At 37.5% G+C, this 18,670-nt stretch overlaps 1 protein-coding gene across 1 annotated transcript; it reads right to left on the bottom strand.

Annotated features, from left to right (window-relative positions):
* Window positions 1–6,768: 6,768 nt before the first annotated feature.
* Window positions 6,769–11,245, bottom strand: LOC148851621 (transcription factor VIP1-like). Its single transcript, XM_088942547.1, has 4 exons — window positions 10,487–11,245; window positions 9,973–10,105; window positions 8,120–8,204; window positions 6,769–7,444 (listed from the first exon to the last, which is right to left on the bottom strand). The coding sequence occupies exons 1-4, from the start codon at window positions 11,059–11,061 to the stop codon at window positions 7,143–7,145; spliced, it is 1,095 nt and encodes a 364-aa protein (XP_088798673.1). The 5' UTR covers window positions 11,062–11,245; the 3' UTR covers window positions 6,769–7,142.
* Between the last annotated feature and the right edge of the window lie 7,425 nt (window positions 11,246–18,670).

Here is an 18,670-nt window from a genome sequence, read left to right on the forward strand (position 1 = left end):
GGTTCTACCGAACCCACTGACTGCTCTAAGTTTAAATTCCCTTACTAAAATTGCTAACATACATGCTCAATAACAGAAATGTCTAAAACTTATCTACTTGAAAATGCCAAGGCCAAATTACTTATACATCCTTTGCCATTTTTCAGTCAGATAGTAAGACCACCTCTTGGGTATGAGGACATTTGATAAGTTTTGAAGGGTAATACCCTTCCTTGAGATGTCCTGGTTCAATTCTTGAAATTGAAAAAAAAAAAAAAACAGTAGTGTATTTGCCCTTTGAATTGTGCAATTTACAAATTTGTGCATATAACGTGTGATTGGGAATTTGAGATGATGCACCTTTACGTTCAAAATTTACAATTTTGACCCTTGCTTCTAACGTGGGATTTGTATAATGCAACCCAATGATTTGTAATTTTGTATTGTGCATATTGATATTTTTGCTTCTAACGTATGATTGAGATTTGTATTATGCAGCCCAGTGTTTCTTGCTTGAATAATTGCTTTCCCTAATATTTGTGTATGTGATGTACGTAGAGGCAGTGTTTTTAGTGAATCATTTGAATTGTCACCCAATTATGATTTTAGGTCAGGTTTTAGTAAAATTCAAAAATTGGTCAAAACTATTGATCAGGTAAAAAATTGTCCGATTTGGGCAGTTTAGACTGTCTGATTGTCCGACTTGTTCATAATAATTCGGGAGAGTAAAGCATCCGAATCAGTAATCAGAGCACCGTTAATACGCCGAGACGCCATTATCCAGCATGCCTCAGAAACAGTGGGAATTGCCAGTGCTTTCACAACCTCAGCTTCTTCACCGTCGAGTCCAAATTTCCTACTCACTGAGATATGTGGTTCCAATTCACGGCGGATAGAAAATGAATAAAAAAAGTGAATAGAAAATCCCAAGTGCATTTCTTCAAGGTCCAAGGACCACGTCTTTGGCATAGCAGAGCCGTTGAAGATACTCTGTCTATGGTGTTAGAACGCTGGGGGAAATTACCGAACTACAATGGCTTTCACGTGTGATACCCGCACCTGTGTTCGTTAACTTTTAAAGGACATGGAAAGAATTGGACTTGTGCCAGAATCGAGTCCGGATATTCTGCCCATGAAAATTATGTTCACGTTTATCGCAACCACACAGGGAATAATTCATCGTTTAGATAGTATTATGCAGGGGCAGATGTTCCCAATTCATGAAAGATAGTATATGTGGGTAGGCATGGGCAGAGTACCCGTGGGGCAGGAGATTCAGTGTCGCTAGAATCACATTTCCACACCGCGGAATCATGTATTGGAAGGGGTTTTCTCATCCTGTTCGAATGAGAACCGAACAACTAGTTTATGCCAAACGTGATTTTCATCCTGATCCACGTAATCACTCCCGGGGAGTGATGCCAAACAGGGGCTAAAAATCCATTGGATATCTTGGTTTGGAAGATGAGTAGAATTCCAGCTGGCAAAAAGAAAGATTTATCATCTCAAGAAAATGGAAAAGTTCTAAAGGAGGATGCTTGACGGATAAGAAATATAATGCCTGGGTTAGGATTATGTTTGAAATTTATGAATCTGACTTTGCTTCTAATTGGATTAGGATTGACCCCGACAATCCAACCCAATACAAACGCAACACTATAATACATGTCATATATAAATATATGTTATATATATGATATATCGTACATTGATTTGTTTAGATGCATGATAGTTGTATAACCCCCACCACATATTATCATTTATTTCTTTTAAGATAATCACTTCACTTAATTCTAATTGGAAATACTAAAATCTTAATAATATATTTTATGTTTTTTGAATATTTTATTCTTTATCTCCTCTCTGTTGTTTGCCACCCATAGGTTGTTGCCCATAAAAGATGTATTATAATTCATAACTCATAATAAACTATAGTCATTTCAAACACTTTTTTCCTAAATTTTGTATTTAAAGAACCATAAAAACATCAACAAACAAATACTTATAAAACATAGAATTAATATATATAGTGGAAGTTGAGTTAAGATCTGAGATTAAGAAGTTTGTACTAGATTTTAAGGGATGGAAAGACGGTTGGGTTGGATAAGAGTTAAAAGAATTTAGTCAGGGTTAGGGTCGGCCTCAACCCAACCTAACCCAGCCCAATTTGCAGCCATATTCAAAAGCCATTGGATATCTTGGTTTATCTCGGAAGACTTGCTCTACATTTTTCATAAAGAGCTCTCATCACTTCTGTTTGTTCCTAAAGCTATGTTTGGTTGTAGTGCAAATTTATTTGCACTAGTACAAATGCATGGGAGTGTAGATGTAAAAAATGCAAATTCTGGTTTAATTTTGTTTATGGATTTTACTTTATTTTGTTTCACGTCTTAATTTACTTCATTTGTATTGCAATCAAACAAAATAAGCTAACATTTGAAGCAAAAATAGGTCATAATTTACATTCAAATCATTTGTACTACCATGATTTTGCATCAATTAAAATTCATTTGTATTGCAACCAAACACAGTCTAAGGCTCAGTTTGAAAGAAGTATGAATACAAATGCAATACAAAATGTAATGTTTTACACTCTACATTTTGTCTTTATACTCCTTCCAAACTGAGCATAATGCTCAGCTTTGAATGAGTACAAATACAAATATCTTCAATGCAAATACAAGGTTTAGAAATGCCTTATCTAAAGTTTTGTATTTACACTCTTCCCAAACTAAGCCTAAGTTAAATTTCAATCCAGACGGCCGAGGTCCATTCCATGAGTATGGCCATCCATTACACAATTCTTAAATCTTGATTCATGTGGGTTGGATTGGTCAGGGATAATTGTGTCAAGCTGAGAGTTTCCTACTTACATAAATGGCAATGGAATACATGAATCATGAGCCACTTCTATGGGTTTCTTGATCCACCAGTGCTAATTTTGCTTGCTCAAAATCATGCCTGAGGGTTTCTTCCATGGTGTGATTTTAACTGACATATTGTATCAGTATTGGTGGACCTCAGAACACAGTGATACAATAATACAATAAAATATTATTGAGGATTTTAATAGTTTAGGGGGTTTATAAGCATCCTTCTAATACTTATAAAATAATAAAATGGGTATTAATCATATCCATACACATTGATACCCACTTGGGAGTGTTAGTGTTTTTGGGCACAAGTTTGTGGGATGCCCAATATCTTGTGGTGTTCAAATAACCAGACTGGAGCACATAAATGCCCTCTCAAGGAACGTTGAGTACCTTGCATCCTGAGATGCCACTAGGGCTGTAAGTCGGGCCAGGTTAGGTCGGGTTGAGGCCAATCCTAGCTCAATCCTAAGTTCTAAATCTCAATCCTAACTTGACCAACCCTAACCCTGACCCTAACTAAATTCCTTCAACTCTAACCCAACCCAAAGTCAATTTCGGGTTGGATTGGGTTTGGGTTGGTTCTAATCCAACCTTCTTCCCATCCCTTGAAACCTCATAGAATTTCTCGATTTTAGATCTTAACTCAACTTTCACTTTATATATATCCTACGTTTCATTAGTACTTGTTTGTTGACTTTCTTTTTTTTTTTTTTTTGTTCTTTTGGTACAAAATTCAGAAAAAACAAGTGTTAGAAATGACTATAGTTTATTATGAGTTACAACTTACGATAAAACATAAAATAAAAATTTTTAAAAAACATAAAATAATGTTATTAAGATTTTAGTCTTTCTAATTAAGATTAAGTGAAGTGATTATCTTAAAAGAAATACATGATACTATGTGGTGGGGGCTATACAAATATCATGCATCTAAACAAATCAATGTAATATAGTACATATAACATATATTTATATATGACATGTACTATAGAGTGGGGTTTGGGCTGGATTGGGTTGGTTAAGGGGCCAACCCTAACCCTAACCCTAACCCGAACATCAACCTAACCCAACCCAACCCAACTTTTTCGGGTTGGGTTAGGATTAGGTTTGGACCAACCCAACCCAAGTTGTAGACTTAGATGCCACCATTATGGGTAGCTGTAATGATCATGCCCCAATCTTCCTCTAGTACTCATTGAACCGTAAAGGATACAGAGGTTTCCAAAAAGAAGTCCAGAAGTGCCCAAGAAATGTTCACTACTTGAACTTGGAGCTGCAAGGATTATGATGCCATGAATGACCTGATTTAATTGGTTGTGTGATTTGATTTGAACGATCACCTGATTCAGTTTCATGAAATTGGAGTGAAAAATGCTGAATCTATCTAAATATTTAAGCGGTAACCAAGGGCGGAGCTAGGGGAGCCATGGCCCCCCTTATGGTTCAGAAACTCCCCACTGAAAAATAGCTTTCCATGTAAATTTTCTCCCTCTCCATCTCAATGATTGCCCCCCCCTCCCATCCCCCGGCATGGGCCCATCCATACTTCATTTATGTTTTAACCCCTCTTATAACAATTTCCTGGCTCTGCCCCTGGCGGTAATGAACTATAAATGGGGACGAGATGTAAAGGAATCAAAATGATCCCTCTATTTTTGAAGATACAAATTAAAAGGGTTGATTGGTTAGAAAGGACAAACTAACTCGATCATCAAAATATAGAAAAAAAAAGATAAAATACATAAATCGGGTAAAGGGATGAAGTAGGATGTTTAGGCTACTCATTTAGGTAACAAGGGGGAAATAAGCTACTGAAAGGAGAATGGTAAATGATTGAAATGAATGAAGTAAAAAAATAATATAAAAAATATAAAAATAAAAAATAAAAGATTCCAAAAAATAGAAAATTAAAAAATAAAAATGGGTTTCCATAAGAAAATAACATAAACAAATGATAAAAAATTAAATAGAAGAAGAAGAAGAAGAAGAAATAAAATAAAATAGTTTAATTTAATTTAATTAAGGGAATTTTCTTGTAATGGTTTATTAATGATTTTTGCTTAGCTTTAGTGATTATTAATTGTTCTTAGTTAGTCAATGAATTGTTTGCTTTAATTTGCGCATATCCGGAATCCTATGTGGTTCCCACTTATTGGACCTGGGAGAGGGGTGTCTAACCCCTTCCCTCTCCCATTCGAGTTTTATCCAGACTGGTTGGACCATTGCCTTGGATCGTGGAGTTATTATGAACCAAAACTAGTTTTAATGCAATTCCTAGAGATTCCATCACCTTTATTTCCATAATTGATGGTTGATGACTCCATTTCAGCCTTAGTGAACCATTTTCTGACGCTCACAACCATCTCCCTCAGTTATTTTTGTATGACCAAGATTCTTGTCTACAGTTTATACCTTCAGATCAATTTCTTTGTCCCAAAACAAAGCCAAACCACCTGACAAAGAAACAGAATCTACCCCCAACAATTCCATTGATCTAGATTCCTAATTTTTTTTCCTGCAATTTAAAAGAGAACATTTGGTTTCACTAACGAAAACGATACTTGGCCTCTCCATCCTTGAGGATTCTTTCGCTGCTCAACTGTCGGGGAGGATCTCATGCCCTCACAGTTCCAGCACCAAATTTTCATCTAGTAAGTGGAGGTTGTTTTGAGTCAACTCCCGCAAGCCCGATATCACAAATTGAAATAACTTTAGACATACTTTGCACTGGTAAGACATTTTTCCAGGTCTCTCCTCTGTCAAACTTGTAATTAACTGACTTTTGTTTTTTCAACAAATCCTTTCTGATAGTTATTGGCAGTGGGCAGATGAAACTCAGTTCCCTTGTATTGCAGCAGACGTAGGGAAGGAAAATTGTGCTTGTGTCATGCACGAGTGATTCGTTAGTACTGCAAATGTTATTTGCATTCTAGTGTTACATTTCTGTAGCCAAGCATTTTGGATTTAATAGTAAGTAGCTAAGAAGATTAGATCTGTTCTCGCCTTTGTTTATTCTTATACTTCTATTTTCCCCATTCCTGTCTCATGAATATTTTACTCAGCTGCAACTGAAGTCTTGTTCCTGGACATCCAGACGATTTTTGGCTGGATGGAATCATCTATTTGCAGTTGTTAGAATGTCAAGGTTTTGTTTAAAAAATAAAAAATAAATAAAAGAAACCGACAAGTATCACATGGTACGGGTTAGGGAAGCTGGACATACAGAAAAGTCGTCCATGCCAGAGAATCTATGAGACACATGGTGGGGACAGGACTTGCTACATAATGTGACACATGGCGTATAGAAAATTAGAACGTTAGAAACCACATCCCAACTGAGAGACCGGCCTTTCTTAAACTGATTCCAACGATTAGGTTCGCAATTTCTGGTCTGAGCAGGAAATGCTAGGCTATGTTATGCAAATTCGGACCACCAACTTCTAAGTCCAGAGCAGCCCTTATTGAAAACCTGTATTATTGCTTCCCGAGCGGTTTCATAGATTATCTTAACCAGAACAGAGAAAACAAAATCAGGGCTGGTTTGGGAGGGCTTCAGCACTGATTGAGTGGCATTGACCGAGCCTCATGGAAGAAACTACCAAAACTAACTTTACTAAAAGGTTGATTTCTCAGCTCAATGTAAGACACTCAGTAGTCAGTATTCAAGATTCAGTTGGTCTCTTAGGGGGTTCTGTACTTCTGTTATTGGCTTATTGCTCGTTTGTTAGTCTTTCTATAACTTCTGCATTGTGTATATGTGTATGTCTTGAGCCAGCTAGTTGCCAAACTTGCCAGCATATCTTTAATCTAGCTGAATGTAGGAGCAAAAAGCATCAAAAAGAAATTGTGGCCTAGCAACCGTACAAGACAGGATCCTAGGGTGAACTCCATTACAATTGTGAAGAATAGAACCTTTAACTCTCAAGGAACAGAAAATACTAATACTTTATTTATAATCATGTTCTACATTATGTCATGAATTGCTCTGTTCGAGGTCAAACTACAATCATCCATTGATTAGATAGTTCATCAGAACCTAATTGCTCTACAACATGGTTCCTATCCTACAGATGCATACACATATGACTAATACGAGAAATTGATCTGAGTATTCTTCTTTTTCTTTTTTGTTGAATAAGCAGTACTCTTTACAACCTTACCAGCAGCAATATGCATAATACATGTATATACAAGACATGATTGGAACAATTTACCTTCGAGTTATCAAATTCCAATTCATCATGAAAGCGAGACTCTGCCAACAAATTTTAAGCACCTGGATGGATATCAAACCCCTTGATGGAAGTCCATGGAAACATGTTGAGGACCTTGTGGCTGTCCCCCCAGGGTGTGGCCATTGGCAAGTGGCTGAGATGTGTGGAGCTGCTGCTTCTGCTGCTGTTGCTGTTGTTGTGGCTGTGGTTGCTGTTGCTGAGTCGTCTGATGGCTGCCAAAATGACTCAAAGGCTGGGACCGAGAGAAATAAGGTGGAGGTAGTCCCCTGCTGAAAGAGTGGCCATTGACAGCCGGGACTTGGCCAGTAGCTATCCTAAGCCTCTGTACTTCTCCCCTCAAGGCTTCATTTAAAGCTGTTGAAGTAACAAAGATGTCCGTATTCAACCTTTCGCTTGTTTGTAAATAACTCACAAAATAGGGGGTGTTTGGAACTGTGGTGTTGCTTTGTGTTGCATTCCTGTTTAAATTCCAGCTAGGCACCATGTAGGCGTTTTTACTTTTACCTTCCAAACCATCCTTTTGGATTGGGCAGAATCAAGTACAAATGTCTGTACTACTCTTTGCATAGAGTTATGTGCAGGGAGGATGTGTCCCTCAACAGAGTAGAATTTCCACTTCGGGTGTTTTATGTGGTATCTAGTACTGCAATAAGTTATTAGGAATTGTATTATGAGAAAATTTCACTCATTCCGTTAAGGACACAAGTGTCCTGAGCACCTTACTGATGAACACGTACCTAGAATGGTATTGAAGTTGGGATTTTTTTTTTCAAGCTGATGTGAGAACAGCTTATGTGTTCACAAGTGAAGTACTTGGGAAATGAATGAAGATAAACTCTGTATTATATGCCAAAGCATCTCACTCTCCTGAAATCCAATGTAAAAACTCAAGTACAAACACCAAGACTAACACCACAGTACCAAACACCACGTAGTAGCAGAGAAAATAAAAACCGGTAAAGTCATCCATGCAAATGAAATTTCCAGCAAATAATGCATAATAAAAATGCCTTACTATATCATACATACCATCACGAAGTTGTGCTTGCTGCTCCATGGACTGCAACCGCAATTTGAGTTCCTTGTTCTCAGTAGTCAAACCATTGGTGTCTCTCTGCATATAGGAAGGAAAATTATGACTTGGTTCCATCTCCCTTTGGAAAGCTGAGAGAATTTCCACAACCTCAAAGTTGAATTATAAAGCAACATTCACCCTCAACAGTTGTGGTATTTCCAGGAGAATAAAGTATTAAAATGTCTTAATTAAAATAAAGTATCATGTCAATTTTTTTCGGAATTAAAACATCATGTAATTAAGCTCAGGAGAAAACACCTCTATAAGAAAGTGGGTAAACTATAAAATGAACAGACAAGAAAGAGAGTTTGAATGCGATATATTCAGTAAGACCCAAGGTTGTGTATGAAGCATTTTGGTACCTTAAAGATACGATATGGTATGCCTGATATGGCACGTATCATATCAATACTCTCGGTAAGACTTGGTATCATAGTAGAAAACCGTTACTCATAGCAAGCAGCCTTTAAAACAGTGCAGTTCTGCCGGGAAACTGTATCTTATACTTGTTTGTCATTGCTAAAGGATTGGGGTAAAATATGGAAGACTTCAAAGATCATGTCATTCCAGCAATGTTATACTACAAACTGACAAGATAGATGGAGAAATTCTAATAATATACCTTAGGGTAAAGAACAAAAAGCTCCTAATTTGTAGCTTTGTATGTAGTCTTTATGAATTTTTTTTTCAGAACTTAGGTTTATATATTATTGTATATTAAGTTTTTCTTTTTCTCTTTTCAGAAGTGTAGCCTCACCTTATTGAGGTTCACATCTCAGACTGCAACTTAGGCTCTAGGAAAGCCTTGCAGTTCAGTTGCATTTGCATTCTCAGTTTTTCACTGTTAAAAATTGCTTTAAACATCTAGTTAGCAATCACAATTTGTTCTAAAATATTATGTCCAGCAACCACTCTCTAGAACAATGTCTTGAACAAAGTTTATGCATGTAATGACCTTTTTCCTCTATATGAGAGCTAATAGTTAATAATCGATATTCCCTCGGCTAGTGATTGAGGTGTAGCCAAGAAACTTGTTCACAAAATTCCCTTTAAACCCCCCAATTGTTTTTGTCACCCACTCCAAAATAATATCAACATCTAACATAAATTAAGATACCCTTCAACATAAGAATCTGTCAAGTTAAATGAAATCTGACTAATGGACACTAGGGCGAACCTTGAGAAGAAAATCTGACAACGTAACTGAAATGAATAACCAGGACTAAAGGTATTTCAATTGTATCAATGGGAAATTTCTGAAGAGAGGACCATGTGAATTGACCATACCCAATCCAGACAACTGATCTTATAGAAGACCATGTTACACCATTTCTGTTAGACTTGTATACTATAACGTATGGCATGCTCCCTTCTGAACAGAAATTACATGAATTTGGTGGATAAAGAAAAGAAATGAGCATAAAAGGCCTTGCACTCAAAATCAAACAAGTAGAGGATCAATACACAGATCCAATTTGAACTATAAAGTGTAAATCAAGCTCTGAGAACTATAAAGTGGAAGGACAGTCTAAAAAAACTGTCCCCCGCAGCCCCGCTCCAGGCCAGGTGGATCCATGTCCACAATTAAGAGAAAACTGAATCTATTGATTCTGTTTTTTATCCTTTCTGTTTGAAATGAGGACTTGCAATCTTGATATAAAGGACAACATTGTTAACATTATGAGAAATAACCCTCCAATTCAACTTGAAACAATAATTCTGGTATGCCTTTCAGGACCAAGCTTGAATTATTCTCCAGGTACCAGCTATAGAAGATAATAACACAAGTCATCTGAATACTTCATACCTGTAGCATTGTAACTTGCGCTGAAAGGGTGGTAGCTTCTGTTTGAAGTGTTTGCACCTTCCTCTCTAGCTCGTTGGTGTAACGTATCTTCCTTTCTTTTGACCGTGCTGCAGATTGCCTGTTTGCAAGAATCCTATAACGGGGTTCAACAGGAAGAAAACAAAACAAATTAAATTAGAATTCTCATTAGGGTTGCATCAATAGCGTAAGAACAAAAGCAGAAGACCCACAATTCTGCCTTGTATGCTAGAACTCAATCACTAACCCAACTAAATTAAGAGCACATAAAGGCCAATTGCAAAACTTCCACAGAATTCCTTCGCAGTCCAAATCCAAATACTCAGATTAAGTAAGCTAAACCTAAAAAAGGACAAGACGAACTACCTGGAAAATCGCTATAACTATACAATCAGACAAAGAAATCAGAACCCAATTCTGAGGCAGAAAAGAAGGAAACTGCCTAAACTTAAACAAAACTAAAGCAAGATCAACGTTAAAAAATAAAATATCAAACCTTTTAGCTCTTTTTGGATCAATCAAAGACAACTCGGCCAGCTTATCTGGTCCCATCGCCTTCTTCGTACTTTCCAGTGACTCCACCTCAAATGAAGACGACGACCCATCCATTGAATAACTGTGCCTGTGCATCCTCTTCTCTGGAACCCCTTTCCCGCCAAATTTCTCCCCTTCCTTGCCAATCCCAACCGTCGACTGTTGAAACCCTAAACCCTCAAAAAAGTCGGCGTCCATGGACAAGCTCCTGAGATGACTAGCTCCCCCCAATCTTCCCTTCCCCTTGTCACCGGTGGATTCCTCTGATTTACCAGAATCAACAGGCACCGGAACTCCACCGTTGCCACGAGAATCGTTGTCTTCGGACATCGAAGGCAAATCCATGGCGGCAAGATTGAAATCGACATCTGGGTCGAACAGGATGTCGTCGGGGAACCGGAAGAAAGTCTCCGACTGGGCCCGGCGGTGATGGGACCCGCGCTGGGGAGTTTCCGGCATCTGATCGATGTCGACTACAGCAGAATATCGGCCGGAGAAAGGTTTCGCGGCGGCCCCATCGGTGAACTGGGTTTCCATTATGGACGTCTATGTGGGGTGGTTGGGAGGACGCTCGCGCGTTTTGGGGATTTACTGGACTTGTTTAACAACGACGGCATTGAATTCAAGAGAGATGAATCGAGAAAGAGACGATGTGGAATTTCTTTTTCTTTTGTTTTGAACAAAAAAAACACAAAAATGGAGTTACTATGTCAGCTTCATTGGCCGGGCCGGGTTTTCATTCTGTATTTTGTAAGGTTCGAGTCCGAGTCCGGGCTTCATAAAAAGCCGAAAGCCCATACATAGGCCCGAATCCGAAATTTATTCCATATTGTTACTACTGCTCAAGCATATGAATAGAGAGAGAGTGAGAGAGAAATTATAAAGAAAAAAATAAAATAATATATATATTAAATTATAAATATATATATATATATATATTTCAATAAATATTATATATATATACATATATATAAAATGCATATTATATATTTTATAAAATATATAATGCTGAATTAGGCTGAATCGAGCTCGAATTGGGCTTTTTTAATAAATCCCGAGCCCGGCCCATAACACAGTCGGGCTTATTGTGTTAAGCCCAAGATCAGGCCCACGAGCCTAATTACATGACCAAGCCCGACCAAGGTACCGATCGGGCCAAGCCGGGTTGGGCTGGGCCATCGGGCTACCCAGCCCATGAACAGGTGATAGTGCGATGGATGGAATCAGAATCAATTATCAGTTGACTGATGTGGGCCCCACTCCCATAACGTGTGTTGGGTAATGAGTACATTTTAAGTATTAGAGACCAGTGACTATAGAGAGTCAAGAGACATCCTCTTCAAGAGACATCCACCGCACAGGGGATGAATCTGATTGTGGATTGATGCCAAATAAGTATTTTTTTTCTTTTTTTTTGCTATTTTTTAAAAATTTCTTGGGTTTATAGCAAATAAAGGCAATTTTTGTCTTAAATATCAATAAAATGTAATATTTATATATAAAAAAACTAAAATAGGATAATTATTTTTGGAAAAATATCAAAAAAAGGGCAATGACTATGTTCATCATCTTCCTTTTCTTTTCTCATCTAGGAAAATATTTTACAACAACAAGCGATCAAAAAACATTTTCACAATGCAAGGCAGTAAAAGAACAACATAATACTCCTCGGATGGAAGTTCTTTCTCAAAACTTGTTTACATACATTAGACCACAAAACTTCACCTACGGCTCTGTTGCTTACTCAAAGCAGCGCTGGTTACAATCTTAATACCCCTAACCCACAGCTCAACGGTTTCAACCCCGTTTTCACACACAAAATGCACTTCCTTCTTCCTTGTTGTCATCACCTTGAAAATACTTGACTCATCAACATCTCCTTTTCATTTGTGATTTTTATGGAACGTCGAGCTCGGTCCCAACTCGACCTCCTAACAAACTACATTCTTCCTACTTGACTTTTCCCACCTAAACATTCATGTGGCTTCCACCGCCTTAAAAAATTTTCCATGAGGAGCCCCCTTCCCTCCCTTGGTGTGTTTCTGCACATGCACCCCACTTAGCACGAGCTTCCGAGCAAGTTCATCTAATCACATGCTCAACATCATATCCACCATTCCTTCTTGCAAGGGAGAGAGCAGAGTTAGTCTTCATATCACAAGCAGTCTTGATATTACAACGAATCCCCTCAGGTACTCTTGAGAGAGCAACCACGTAGGCTTCAAATCCAGTGTGTTGGCATGAATACAAAGAGGAAGACGATGACTGCCTTTTCTTGATATTTTTCCAAAAAAAGTTATCTTATTTTATTTGTTTTATAAAAATATTACTTTTGCCCTTATCTGGTAGAAACCCAAATTTCTCTTTACGTTGTAAAATTTTCCATCCAAAGAAAGCCACTTCACATGGTAGCATCAAACGTCAATTTAAAATGGGTAAATTACACGGTCCCCCTATTCTATGGGATGAGTGACCGATACCCTGAACTTTGATTTGCGACAAAGACTCCCACCGTTAGCGGTTCGTCAATTACCATCGTAAAATGTTAGAACTTTACTGTTATGATATTTTTAAATACCCAAACCACCCTTTTGACATATTTTCGGACCATTTTAACCCTGATATCACTTCGAAGCTTGTGTTAAGTGGTTTTTCTTCCGTAGTATATATCGGTTCAAGTTTTTGCTTTATAGTGAAGGTTGGCAGCAACTCTTCCTGTTTTGGTGAGTTCACATCCACCATGGTTTGCTTATTGTTAGGTTTAAAGGATGGAAGGATAAGGGTTTTTGCTTATTGTTCACATCCACCATGGTGTTAAGGCCTAAAGGTTGTATATAAAGGTTTTTTTGGAAACATTTAGTGAATCTTTGGATTTAATTCATTATTTTATGTTCCTCAATCCGAATTTGTAATGGCATTTATACCTTGCATGGTTTAAAGGTTGTAAAGGTTTCTCTACCTTTCCCTTCCTTTGTTTACATTTTCTTTCAAACCAAACATAGCCTAAGAGTTTTTTTAGAAACATTTAGTTAATTTCCATATTTAATTCATTATTTTATGTTCTTCAGTCCGAATTTGTAATGGCATCCATTCCTTGCTAATGGTGTTATTTGGGTATATCTTGCTAGTATACTCGGTCCATGTGACCATGGCCGAAGTCCTTGAGTTTAATGACTTGTCAAGAGATGGGTTTAATGATCTTCAAAAATACCCTATACTAATGTCATGAAATGGGTTTAATGATATTTGAATGCCAATCATGAAGTGTTTAATGTTCATGAAACGGGTTAAATGGTCCAGCCACCAAGTGATCTGAGTTAATGATCCATGTATTAATTCTCATGATGTGTAACATTGTTTGTTGTTTGTGAAGTTTACTTTGTTAAACCGAATTTAACTCGTGGATGTTTGTAATTTTAACATATTTTTAATGTAGCAATGAGTAAGCATTTGAGTGTAAACATTTACACTGGAGTGACCAAGTGATCTGAGATTTGAGACAAGAGTCTGTGGCTGTGGTAAAAAGTGTGTGATAAGGGTGTTTGAGGCCACCTCCAATCCATTGAAATTGTTTTGTACCTGCCATCACAAAGTTGCAAGTTTTACCAGTGTTCATAATTTACTAATAAAAAAGTGTTTAATGCAGGGTAAACAACCGAATGTCAAACCATGAGATTTTTCGAATGGATCGTTCCCATCAACCACCAAGATGGTATTACTTCACCTATGATCACTGGAGATGGCCAATCATTTCTACGAGGGAGATTGAGAAGTTTGTTGCTGAGCTTGACGATCGGGTGAAAACTTTGGAGGGCAAGTGTGAACAAATGATTATTTCTGAAGGCTTAGAGTTCATGCACTTGCTGAAAATCGTGTTTCTTTGTGGCTTCCTTCTGTCGTTTGTGTATAGAAAGAAGATAGGGTACCATGTTGGGACCTTACTGTTTATGAACTCTAAAGATAGACAACATATAGATTCAATTTACAAACAACCCCCTAAGATGTGGAATAATCTCCTTGTCTTTTTCTCAATACATCCCCTTCTTTTTTAGACTTCCCCCTAAGCACCCCATCATCCATCCCTTATACACATGTTGATCTGTACACATTAACATAATGAGCAGTAAAGTGTAGTGTCTGACTAAAGTCCTTGGGTGTATGTGGGTATCCACCACCACCTTAGTAAAGTTGTAGCAATCACAATGTGGGGGGACCAATGGAAGATCCATGGGAAGAAAACAACACTCATCAACACATGTTCTTCTGAAAACACAATTAAGCAACAAACCAAAATTATTCTCAATAAAACAGGCTTTTCGAGCAATTACAAATTAAAATACCTAGGCAAAGTCCTAAAACAATATTATACTGAAAGTAAATACAACCACATACATGCGAATCAAACACCAAACAACAATGAAGTACAACCAAAAAAGTCCGAAAAACAGATTCAAAGCAAGTAAAAAAGGAATAAACAATACAACCTAGCCTAGAATTTGGAGAATCGATCTGTATAAATAACAAGGTCCGTTAACAAAACGAAACCCTAGAAAGTAATATTTCCTTTCACAAAAAAAAAAGTAGAGTAGTTTATCTTGCACTATATTCAACAAAAACAAAGCAGTTTACCTTCTCCTTCGGCAACCGCAACGAAATGGCGTTCTTCTCCGACAACGGTGAAGAATGCCAACTTCCTCTACGGCGGAGGTGGGTCAAAACTCCCCCTCTAGGAACAAACACACTAGTAGCAAATATTGCTTTATCCTTCGGCCATATTGGTCGTTTCACAATGAGGTTTACCAAGAAGTTCAGTGGAGAAAAATTGGCTGTGAGAACATAGGGGTTTTCACAAGAAGGGTTAGAAGGCCATTTTAATCTTTTTGAATTATTGCATATGCGCCCAATGACTTAACAGAGGGGTATTTCGGTAAAATTCCACCTCCCGTTACTATGGCTAATGGAGGGGTCTTTGTCTAATGATCAAAGTAAAGGGGGTCTTTATTGCAAATTAAAGTTCAGGGGTTGGCATCTATCACCGACCCCATAGTAAGGGGGTCCGTGTAATTTACCCATTTAAAATTGACAAGGAGCCAAACATCTTGTCCGTAGCTAAGAGCCTTCATGAGTGAGATGAGAAGGTAAATCGGTGCCCCCACAACACCTCCCACCCATGTATTGGGTGTGAAATCAAACCTACAAGGCCCTCTGTGATGAATTCAGATCCTTAGACCAACTTCATGAGCGCTATTAAGGCTGGCAATCTTGACCCAACCCATTTGACCCACCCAATTCACCCACCTTGGAATCCACCCATTCTATTGATGGGTCAATATGGATTGAGTAACGCATTAGGCTCTGTGGAAAAGGGTCAAGGTGGGTTGGGTCGAAGGTACCCATTAGGTCAGGGCGGGTTGGGTCAAAGTTAAGCATCTATCTATACTCACCAAATCTCAAGAAAACAACAGTTGAAGTGACTGGAACTCAGGCCTCCTACTACGTCCACATCTCATTACAATTCCAAACTACCACGCCACATTTCATTTTGTTATTGAAAGTGAAATAAAATAGATTTTATTAACTTTCATGTTCACATGCAATTTTACACGAAAGCACTTACAAAAGCAATTTTATGAAAAATACTTTTACGAAAGCACTTTTACACAAAAAAACTTTTATAAATGTACTTTTGCAAAAGCACTTTTACATGAAAATGCTTTTATAAAAGCACTTTTACAAAATACTTTTTGCAATTTTTGCAATTTTCTAGTATTTTTCTATATTTTCTGAAATTTTCAGCATTTCTATAATTTTTTTTATGCTTTTCTACATAATTTTTGTGCTTTTTGGTGTTTTCATGCATTTCCTGTAATTTTCTAGTATTCTTAGCAATTTTTATTTTGTACAAAAGTTATGCATTCTCTTCAATTTTTCGGTGTTTTATTTTTGCATTTTCACAAATTTTCGGTATTTTCTATATTTTTTTGAATTTTTTATTATTTTTTGCATTTTATGCTATTTTCTACATTTGCCTACAATTTTTGCAATTTTGGGTATATGGGTTGACCTAACCCATTTTTGTCATGTGTCAATCTTGAGAGATGATTATCTCAAAATGTTTTTTTTTTTTTCAAATATGCAGGTCAACTCAACCCGTTTATCACGTGGCAATCTTAAGAGAGATGATCTTCTCAAAAATGTTTTTTTTTTCAAGTATACGGATCAACCCAGCCCAGTTCTTTCATGTGGCATCCTTGAGAGGTTATTATCTAAAAAATTGTTATTTTGGGGTATATGGGTTGCCTCGACCCATTTTTTCCATGTGGCAATCTTGAGAGACGTTCCTCTCAAAATTTTGTTATTTTTGGGTATATGGTCGACCGACCCATTTTTGCCATATAACAACCTTGAGAGAGAGGGATGTTCCTCTTAAAAATTATTATTTCGGATATACGAATTGTCCCAACCCATTTTTATATTTATAAGTGACAGTAAATGGATTAGTATGGGTGAGGGTGATTAACGGTCAATATGAGTGGGTCAGGGTTAGGATGGGTTATGACACATAAAAGGATTGATAATGGGTCAAGGTGGGTTGGTGGGTCAATATGGGTGGATTGGTATTCAACCCTTACCCAACCCAACCCAACTCACCCATTTGCCACCCCTAACTGCTATGTGTATACGAGAAATAGATCCAGGTTCCGATTGTGATAATTAAGAAGCAGATCTGGAACCGTGTCAGATAGGGGCTGGAGGATGACTGGACCTGCATAAGTTGCCACGTGCATCACAGTGAGGTGATGATTGGAAGTTCACCATTTACACATGCTATTGAAGTAAATTGATTAAATTACATATGAAAATGCAACGCACCACAAGTTATGGGGCCCAATGGATCTAGTTGAATGGGCCTAGAGAGTATAAAGCAGTGGCCCCAGACCTACCTGGAGACCTAGAGTATACCCAACCTTTTTAATGGAATTCAAATGGTCCACAATTCTTCATGTAATACTGGGCCAATTGTGATAGAAATGGCATATCATGATTGGCCAATACTGTCAGAAGATTTTCATAAAGGATTGGGATTTGGCATGTATAAGACTTTCGTTTTTTTTTTTTTTTTTTTTTGTCAAAAGGAGAAGGAAATATATATTTATAAAGAGAAAGTTATATGAGGGGATTGTCTCGAGTTGTAGCGAACTCGGATTAGTCCTTTACAAGACAAGTAAGCTAAAATGTGTGCTAACTGGTTCTGTTGGCTTACAATATGTACAAAATGTATATAATTAAAGGAGTTAATGAGTCATCTCAAGTGATTTCTATGTAACTGTTCGATCCAGTGAGCAACTTGATCTATTCTTGCAAAATCTACTAAAGCAGCATCGTCTGTATATACCAAAAGACAAGTAATACCATGAGAGAGAATTGTTTGTAGTCCACTTAACATGGCTCGAATTTCAACATTATAGCTTGAGAGTGCCCAAAGGTCCTCTTTCTGCTATGGTGTAAATTTCTGTGACATGTTGGATGATGAAACCTTGTCCTGCAACACTTGAAGTTGGACCATAAGAGCCATCAGTAAATAAACAAGGCAAATGACTAGAAGATGGTAGTTGATGTTGAGGTGGCTTGCCCTCATTTGTTGGATGCTCCCATTGGGAGGGCATTGCTAAGTTAACCACTTGCATGGGATCCAAATCAAATTTTCAAAAAAGTTTCTTGTTCCTTGCATCCCATATATGATAGATGATCAAAGCAAATCTGCCTAGGTTTGTTATTGCTTGCTGCTTACCCAATATTGAACGCATCCCTGTAAACCAATTAATGATGATAGTGTTAATCGAGTCATGACCTATGGTAGAGGGGTTTAAGCCAATCTAGGCACCGAACTAAACAACTCGTGTGAATGGGCACTAAAAGAGGAGATGATGAAGTGTTTCTTCTTATACTTTGCAAAAAAATGCAAAGCCGGTCCTGTTCATTTAACCGAGATGAACACTTTTGTTTTGTGAGCAAACCATCCCAAAGGACTTTCCAAAGAAAAATTTGGAATCTGTATGGCACTTTTAGCTGCCATAGTAATTTCTAGTTAAAATATGTAGAGGATACTAAAGCCCCTAAAGATGAGAAGAGTTAATATGCTGAT

The sequence above is a fragment of the Nelumbo lutea genome, chromosome 5 (assembly GCF_056320005.1).
Source record: "Nelumbo lutea isolate HS-2025 chromosome 5, American lotus-T2T, whole genome shotgun sequence".
Taxonomy (NCBI): Eukaryota; Viridiplantae; Streptophyta; class Magnoliopsida; order Proteales; family Nelumbonaceae; genus Nelumbo; species Nelumbo lutea.

What these genes read in the sequence shown, in the direction of transcription:
- LOC148851621 (XM_088942547.1), bottom strand. Translation starts at nt 11,061, where the DNA reads ATGGAAACCCAGTTCACCGATGGGGCCGCCGCGAAACCTTTCTCCGGC. An exon ending in GATCCAAAAAGAGCTAAAAG is followed by an intron (nt 10,106 to 10,486) that starts GTTTGATATTTT and finishes ACCCCGTTATAG; the next exon opens with GATTCTTGCAAACAGGCAAT. An exon ending in GCAAGCACAACTTCGTGATG is followed by an intron (nt 7,445 to 8,119) that starts GTATGTATGATA and finishes TTACTTCAACAG; the next exon opens with CTTTAAATGAAGCCTTGAGG.